This window comes from Tenebrio molitor, chromosome 8 (assembly GCF_963966145.1).
Source record: "Tenebrio molitor chromosome 8, icTenMoli1.1, whole genome shotgun sequence".
Lineage (NCBI taxonomy): Eukaryota > Metazoa > Arthropoda > Insecta > Coleoptera > Tenebrionidae > Tenebrio > Tenebrio molitor.
The window spans coordinates 4,563,001-4,572,053 of record NC_091053.1 but is presented as its reverse complement, the minus strand read 5'-3'; the positions used below and the strand labels follow the sequence as shown (position 1 = coordinate 4,572,053).

Below are 9,053 nucleotides of genomic sequence, written 5' to 3'. Positions count from 1 at the left end.
GGAGCTTTAATTTTGCTTTGTGCGGATTCATGCCAAGCGTACTATTGTCTGGCATTTTTACAGCCTCTCAAATAGTCGTACCGCAAAATAACCAAGATTTATTAGCTCAAAAAATGCAAAGAATTTGCGACGCACATGTCGGCAACCAGCAATACACCATTTCAATTAGTTTATTAACCAGCCGAATAAAAATGTACAAATACATTTTAGATATTTCTTTTATTATTTAAATCACTTGTAAACCATTATTTATTTAAGTTAATCGTAAATATAATAATTAATCTAATGCAACCAGAAATACACGCCATTATTGCAGTTGTCTGGTTCCATTTAGTGACATTTGAACGTTGACAGTTGACATGTTGCGCTTGGTATCACTGCCGAGAAAAACGGTTTTCCGAAGTTTTAAATATTTAAAAGAGAAATTTATTATTAAGGTAATTGCATCAATATCGTATTGATTGTATTGTTTCTCACGTGTGATCAATTACAGAGCCTTGAACCAAAGCGTCAATGTCAATACCACCAGCAAGACAAGAGTTCTACTGCAAGTGCCTAACCTAACACCAGATGCCTCCGAAAGTGTCCGTAAAGTCCTTAATCGAAGAAAGTTTGAGCGGAAACTTTGAAAATGTGCACAAAACAATCAGTTCGAAGCAAATCCAGTTGGAAACCGTCGGCGCGATTAAAATCCTGGTGGCAATTTGCAACGCATGCTACCAGAACCTTTCGACGCCGGAGAACCTCAACGAACGCCACCTGATCGCGGCATCGAAGTGTCTCTTGAAGTTTATCCAAGTGCCGAACGACCAGAACTACGAGAGCTACGCGCAGAGTGCGTTTTACATCGTAAAGTTGCTCATGGAGAAGGTAAGTCCGGGTGAGAATTGAGCCCCAGTTGAGACTGAAATTTCAGAAAAAGTTTAACTGTATTGTGGAGCTTGAGGACTTGTTGCTGCCCGAGTTTATGCCGCTCATCTTGACTGAGAAGCACAATTCCATCTACCAAAACATCAGCAAGAGCATATACAATGTGATTGTGAAAATTGCACGAGGGACGGAAGAGAGTGACGCGGATGTCGCCCTAAGTCTCAGCTATTTGTTGTCGCGGTTGTACCAAAAACTGGACAAGGTGAAATTGCTTGAAACCGTCCACAACTCGATTCTTGGGTTGGTAACGCTGGGTGTCACAAGTGACAAGCTGTTGCAGTTTTACCAACACGTTTTCGTTCTGGTCGATCGGGTAGAGGAACCGTCACTTTATCCCCTCCTGATAAACAATTTTTCCTTTCTTTATACCCACTTCTTGAAAAATGAACAGTTCCCATTGGCTAGCGCTTGCTACAAATTCACCACAAACAAACTGTCACAGTTATTTAAGACGCCTGACAACTATTTGTTAGTCGCGATTTTGGAGGTCGTCGAGTGGGTCACTCCGGGTGATGAAAATGTATTCAAACACCTCCCTGCGCAGGCCCATGACAAATTAAAAACTTACCATGCACGTTACCAGTCAACTCCGGACTTGCAATCAATCTGCGACTTTATTTCCTCCGTGGCCTTCACAGCTCTACAAGTGTACAAGAAGAGCAACAGATGGGTGGCGAAGATGGAGGCGCACTTGGAGTTTTACGCGTTTCTCAACGACGTGTCCGTTATTATGTCCAAGACCCCGTACAAGTGTCCTTGCAAGGGTTGCCCCACCCGGAAAAATCTGAACGAAGCTTTGAGGACTTTGAACAGTGTAGGGGGGCTCGGGCGGCTCTGCATAACGAGCGACTGTGAAGTGTCTCGCACCTACAAAATCGAGATTCTTCGCTATTTGGACAAATACATCGAGTACGTCGCCATCTTGAAAGAGAACAATTGTGCGAAGTGGGAAAAGTATTGGTACGATGCTGGGGTGCACTTGTACACGATTGGTGCCCATCTCCAGCAGGAGAAAGAGACGGAGATGTTTATTTTGTACATGCAGAAATTCGTCCAGGGGGTGCTGCAGTTGGAGGGGTTCTCGTCCAAGGTCATCGGCAAGAACTATCTCACCTCGGCGTTGAACCTAATCGGCGACTCGTTTTACGAGAGTAGGGACTACGAGAAGTGTCTGCTCGTCACCTCGCTTGGGATTGTCTCGGGGGAGTGCCCCAAGCACGAGATCTTGAGGTGGATGAAAGCCAAAGCGGCTTGTCGGGACAGTTCCATCGAAGAGAACCAAGACCTGCAAGGGCTCACTTTGGTGTCGGTGTTCGACAAGTGCGGCGACGAACTGGCACTCTACTACCCCAAAGGGGGCTTCCAGTTGGCCCCCGGACGCAAGATCGAACTCCTGCTGTACGAACTGCGACAGTACAACTCCAAGTGGAAGAGTAAAGTACCGATGAGTTCCGCGTTTCGGGAGTTGAGCCAAATCGCCGACTCCCGGGAGACGGCGGAAGTTTTCTTGGAGATTTGGGGCGACGGCGAGATGCTCGTCCACGAGACTCTCCCGTTGCTGCTCCAGGACACGGTGAAGAGAGTCGAGGCGGAGAAGTTGCCCAACAAGGAGTTGCTCCTCTCCCACTTGTACTTCCTCCAGCACAAGTACCGAGTGAAGGACGCGATCGTCAAGCACTGCGACGAGATGGAGAGGACCATGGTGGTGGCGAAGAGCGGACCCGAGAGTGGCGACCCCAACGCCGAGTGCGATCTGGTCTCGTCGTACGACTGCCTCAAGCTGAGTCGCTACCTCAAGATGGTGAAAGAACTGAACAAATCGTTGGAGCTGGTGCAGGAGTGGATGTCGAGGAGGGAGCTCGAGGAGTCGGAGGAGGCCTCGAGGCTGTACAAGCTCTTGGCCAAGATCGGACACGAGTACCGCCTCCACGGCCACATCGCCAAGTCGCTGCAAGCGTGGGAGTTGGCCTTGAAGGTGGCGACGAAGGAGCAGAGCGCCCTCTACAAAGTCCAAGCGAGCGGGTTTATTATCGAGATGGCGGACGTGCGGAGACCTCTAGTGGCGACGATCGTGACTGAAGCGGAACAGTGTCTGTTCGCGTTGAAACTCAACAAGAACTTCGAGGAGTTGATTGTTTACTTCTTGTGCAAAGCCGAGGCGTTTTTGTACGTGGAGTTCAACACGGCGTACAAAGCGTTCAGACAAGCCTTGAACTACCACCAGGAGTACCGCGGGAGTAGCATTCTGCGGGCGAGGGTCCACCTCGTGGAGCACAAGTTCGTCACGTTGCCTTGCAGGTTCCCAGTGGATGGCCACAAGGAGTACTCTCTGGTGAAGATCCACCAAGCGAACAATTGCGCCAACGCCTACTACAACGAGACCACAAGTAAGTCGTTTTTTGTTTGTTGATCGATTTAACTGTGTGAGCTTCAGATGTCACATCCTACGACATGAGAATCTTCTTCGACATCTACGACAGCTTGGCCAAGATGTACCACGACCTGCGCCTCCCCCGGGAAGTCCGCTGTTACGCGAGGGACGCCGTGGTGATCGCCCAGAAGATGGTACTACCGATGCGTACCACTCCCTACTTGTACTATCTAGCCCTGGCGGACATCCGCAGCTGCCGATTGGACGACTGTCGGGTCAAGATCAAAGATTTCTCCGACATTTTGGGCCTCACCAGGGGCAACAATTCGACCAATCATCTCCAACCCAGAGACAAAGAGAAATGTACCAACGTTGTTGACAATCTAGTCGACGACTTCAAGGAAATGATGCTTGATGTACCGGAGAGGGCGCGAGTCACGTCGAGTGGGTCTCCATCGTTCGCGAGCGAAACCTTCAAATCGCCTTCATTTCTGAACCACGAGGATCACTGCGAATGTTTCTATTGTACCTGTGTGGAGTACCAAGAGTTTGTCTTGAAAAAAACGTATCTGAATGCGTTGCTGCACCAACACGACAACAATCTGTCAGTGGCGAAGAGCTTTTTTGGGGGGTGCGTCGAGATCTACCAGTACTTGACGTCCAAACAAAAGATTTATTCGAAAAAGATTGCCAAGAGGATCTCGGCGGAACTAGTACCGGTACCACTCGACAGGCTTGTGGATACTTATTGTTCCGTGTTGCTCGAGTATGGGAATTTTACCATCAGAACTGGGAGATTGACAGATGCTTCCTCCATAAACAAAAAAACCCTAGATTTTTTGGAACCTTTTAGTTTGCAATTTGTACACCTGTACAATGAAGTGTTGGCGCAAAAGTCGAACATCGTGGCGAATATGCTCTTCATCGAGAAACCGAGGCTCGTGAATGCGAACCATTGCGAAGAGTCAGAAGGTGCAAAAACTCCGCACTCGAAACAGAGCAAAGTGTTTCTTTCGCCGGATTGTCGTCCCGACAGCGTCGAGTTGTTCAAGGTGATTCCAAAGTCTCTCAAATTCGACCTGTCAGATACCGAAGACGAGACAGAAGTGAAGAAGACTGGGCCACCTAAGAATTTACCGCCTTTCTTGCAAGTTGGTAAGACTCCGACGCCCTCGGCTTCCGGATTGAAAGTCTACAGGTCTGCAAAGACGGGGAAGGTTCTAGTCGAGATTCCGGCGTTTAAGAGACCGATCGAGGGTTCTGTGGGAAGCAGTACTCCTCAGACTGTCAAAGCGGGGAACGAGAACAGTTTAGCGAGCAGGACCAAGTTGTTGACGGAGAGGTTGAGGAGTTCTAGTCGCAAGGGGAGGAATGGAGCTGATGAGAACAGTAATAAAGGGGGCGCGAGTGGGACGAGGTCGAGTGTCAGACAAAACCTTCAGAGACAGTTGGATGATGCGGAGGAGATGGAAAGGAGAGGGGTGGTTAGGAGGTCGACCAGAAATGCGAAATAAGGTTGTTTTGTATGTTGTATGTTTTTCATTGTAGAATAAATTTATTTTTTAAGAAATTGATTGCTACGTTTCTTTATTATTTAAACTTAACAATAAATGTCAAGATGTTTTTTGTACACGCCATTGTCTTGATTTAAAAAGCAGTTTTGCCAAAGCAATATTTCAAAAGTGGTACTAACCTAACAAAAGTATGTACACATAATAAAAATAATAGAATAATAAAATGTTATAAAATTATCTCATCCCTTCACTTTTATTATTGTTTCTCTACATATGTCTGTAAATTACAAATTCTTTATCTTAATTTATTTTACAAAAAAAGCAACAGATTTGCCTGTCTCCCGGCGCATCCGCCATTTTTCTCTTTAAATAAAATCCTTCTTTCTGTACATTTAAAGACGAAAACTGCACGTTTTCGTCCCTAAGCTAAGAAGCTAAACACGGAGCACTTCAGATATTTTATACTTTCTGTACAAAAACATTTACTTCTTGTAGTTCGTAAAGCAAGCAGAGTCCTGTGCTAGTTTCGGGTGCCGTACACGAGGTGTCGCATCATTCTTCACCTCCAATCTCCAATTCCTCTCTCACATGTTAATCCTAGAACCACCCTTATTTACTCCCTCACTCGCAAAATCTGAAACCACGTTATTATTTACAATCAACCCCCCACGCATAATTAAAACGAAACATAATCAGCCAAGAATCGCACACCCCATATCCGCAGCTTCTGTTATCGTCATAAGGGTAGCTACCCCACAACAACGCAAATGTATGCACCGACAATCTTAAATAAAACCGTCTCAGTCACCTTTAATCTGCGATGTATGAAAATTCACCGCTTCCCAACATTAGATGGAATAAAAGATGGCCGCTTGAGTTCCAGGAATTTTCATATAAAGTTGTTAACTTTTGTATTTGCGTCAGACGTCAATGCAACGTAGTTTGAATATTTTAACGACATCGGTGCTAAGTGGGGTGGAAAGGAGGAGGATTCCGAGGGACGCTATAGTTTTGCGGTCCCGTTGCAAAGGGCTAAGTTTTCGAGTAGGAAGGGGTGGGTTAGGGTGACGGTTTTTGGCGAGCAGGAGAATTTGTCCAATTTGTTAGGAATAATGCGGACGAAGTTACGTTTTATTGGTTTGAAATTGCATTTAGAGCCGTATAACCGTCCAGACGTAAAATGTTTACTGATCAATAAAAGTAGAAAATTAATTGAATTAACTCGACGGGTATTTGGAGCTTAAGTGGAGCTCGGGTCAAAAGTACTTTGTTCCTTAAATTTTACATGTTCGTTAGACGTACAAGAGCATCTTTAAAGACAGTTCTATGGGTTGTAAAACTCTCGAGCTAATAGAAATAAGCAAATTGAACACTTTAGTGGATACTTTTGGAAAGTCATTTGAGTTAATCGAAAAATAAAATAATTTGGTTGAAACCTCTTTTGTGCTTTTTGCTGACGTAAGAAATGAAATTGTTTGGATGATTTATTTCTTCGTTGTTTTATTAAGAAAAAAAATCGTTGATGAGATAACCATAGGTAGGTATCATCACAACTGATAAGTCGCAACTGACACAATATTACAGGTTTTAGAACAACTTCTTTGATTCTTGGCGCAACGTAATTCATTAATGAATCTTCTCATATATTTGCTATAATAGAGACTAACTATTAACTATGGATCTGAGTGTTAAATTTCTAACATTTCTCCTTGATTTTTACATTAAATTAAACCAACCACAAGACGCCAATAAAACACGGAAAATTAATTGGTTTGGGTTCTGCAACAAGATGTTTAGATACAAAACACATTTTAATGATCTTAAGTGTGTCTTATTTCATTTTAATCCTAAAATGTTTTCAAATTATCTGAAATCTGTGAGGTAGGCAACCAACTTAACATCGCCAATCAATTGAAACATGAGGAGAATGAGGAAGAGATTGTTAAATTATTTGTTATAAATCCGTTGTTAAGATGAATAGAAAATTAAAGACCATATTTTCTCATTCAATTAACAACGATGTTCACTTGGAACAATCTCTAAATAACCTTTTTATAATGCTAATGACATGAAAAATAAATCATTTAATTAATTTCGGTGTGTGTATAATTAAATAGAGTAAAACTAGATATAATCAGTAATACTTAATCTCAAGTGTTATTTTGTTGTTCCCGCCAATTATTCAAAGATTAAGTCAAATGTCATAACTCATAATTACCAACATTACATTCCATTAGAACAAAAACTGCAATAAAGACGAAGTTTTGCTTTATACATTAGATTGGTGTGATTTAAATCTTTGTGATGTGAAAAATTGGGGTTATATGAGAAGAATGAAGACCTCGACAGGTTTTCATTGTATTAATTGTTTAATAATAAATTTTAGCTCAAAACTGTCATTACCGATTAAATGAAAATTAGGGATCTAAGAATGCTGTGACGGTTTGATCGCGTGCGATGACGTCACGTTTTCAACTATGCAATGATGCAATTCAAATTCACCTCTCACAAATTCGAGATTTAGTTAAAACGTGTTTCATCAATCGAAAAAGACCGGAGTCAAGAGTTTTTGTCAGTTTTTTAGCAAATAATGTCGAGCCGGTGACATGAGACGGATCGCGTGGCGCTAAATAACGTTGGATTTTTGTGATGGACGCCGTTCAGACTTGTAATTTTCTGATTCGTTTTGGTGCAAGATTTAGTCGAAATGTTGTGGCTGTAAAGTAGTAGATTGGTGACAAAGTTGGAGAAAATTGAGATGGGGGCTGCTGAACGTAAGACGACGGTAAAGGGTCGTGTCATAAAGGGTAGGTTATCCGTCGCGAATTGTTGTTTGAAATTTGATTTAAACATTGTTTATTTGCAGTAAGTCCCACCACAAATCAGTAGAAGGAATCGGTAAAAAGCAGAAAAAGAGGCCTTGAAGGTTTTTGTCTATTTTTTTTTTATTACTTCGACGGCAAAAGATGGTGATTTTAAGGTTAGGTAATATCTTGGAAAGTCAACAATAAATAGTAAAAAGAAATTTGCTACGACGTATGAGTCTATTAGTCTTTGTCCATTATTGTTTTTCCGTTTCCTCTCCATTATGGTCCATATGATCCGATAGTTTCTGTCTCATAATTCAATAAATTTGGTGTTTTTGTGTTTTGTCGTCTGGTTTAGGTAATTTTTAACTTATTTTTTTCAATTTTGTACCTATTAGAAAAATTGCATTACCTTTACGACCTGTTTAATTGTAGTAAAAAAAAATCAAAAAAATCAGTTTTTTCTAGTAGCTGATTTTTAAAGAATAGGGAAATGTATCTCTGAAAGGCTATTCGGAAATTGCCAAAATTGACGAATTTATAGCGGTTAGAAAAAAATTCTCGTTAGAAAAGTAGGTGCGAAAAAACCGTTAAAAAAGGTTAATATACAGGGTGACTTTGAAAGTTGTGCAGATATTTTAACCAGTGGTAGAACTCCACAATAGGTAACGATTGAGCTAATAATCTCTCTTACAAATGTTGATATTTTTCGAGAAAAAGCCCCTAAAATTTTTTCAAAAAATGTCTAGGAGCCATTGAATTTTATGAAAAAACGGGTCAAGAAATTCTAGTAGACTCTTTTATTGTCATTTAATTCAAAATTAAGTCACTTTGACAAGACTCTCAATCTTAACCTCAATTGCAAAAACTGTTTTTTTTTCCGAACTTTTGTTGTTCACTGCTCTAGACAGTCTTCTCATCAAGCTTTTTCAGGTGGACTGGATTGATTCACATTTGAGTTTTATCTTACATTTGTCATTTATAAAAGACACCTTGTAGCAATTTTTTAATAAAACGCCTTGTATATAAAAATGTAGTATATTTGCAGAGCAAGTGTCTGTTTTATATGGAAATGAATGATGCATTATGAAACTGACATTGACGCATAAGTCTCTTTAGTGCATCATTTCATCTCGTAAACAACATTCCGAGACGCCATAAAAAGAATTGAAATGTCATTCCGTTGCGTTTTAGCGCAAGACCCGCTTGTTCAACCACTCGATAACTGTTTTCGAACAGATAATGATAATTCCATCTGCAATTAATTTTACCCCTTCTGTGTACACACAATGCCAATCATTAATCTTCGGCTGGCTTTTCGATGCGACACCGTCATTACGAGAGGTCTTCCTTGGGAAGCCTTTCCGAACGTCGAAAGGAAATTGTCGATGATGCGCCTCCCTAAAAACTTTTTAATCTCATCAAGAAACA

The 9,053-nt window shown here is 41.8% G+C and overlaps 1 protein-coding gene and 1 long non-coding RNA gene across 2 annotated transcripts; both read left to right on the top strand.

The window, feature by feature from the left end:
• The first annotated feature begins 278 nt into the window (after positions 1-278).
• Positions 279-4,875, top strand: LOC138136591 (uncharacterized). The gene is made up of 4 exons (XM_069055817.1): positions 279-437; positions 494-870; positions 917-3,317; positions 3,365-4,875. The coding sequence occupies exons 2-4, from the start codon at positions 571-573 to the stop codon at positions 4,813-4,815; spliced, it is 4,152 nt and encodes a 1,383-aa protein (XP_068911918.1). The 5' UTR covers positions 279-437; positions 494-570; the 3' UTR covers positions 4,816-4,875.
• Positions 4,876-7,060: 2,185 nt separating this feature from the next.
• Positions 7,061-7,962, top strand: LOC138137300 (uncharacterized). The gene is made up of 2 exons (XR_011161684.1): positions 7,061-7,622; positions 7,682-7,962. It is a non-coding gene; the product is annotated as an uncharacterized lncRNA (long non-coding RNA).
• Positions 7,963-9,053: the final 1,091 nt, after the last annotated feature.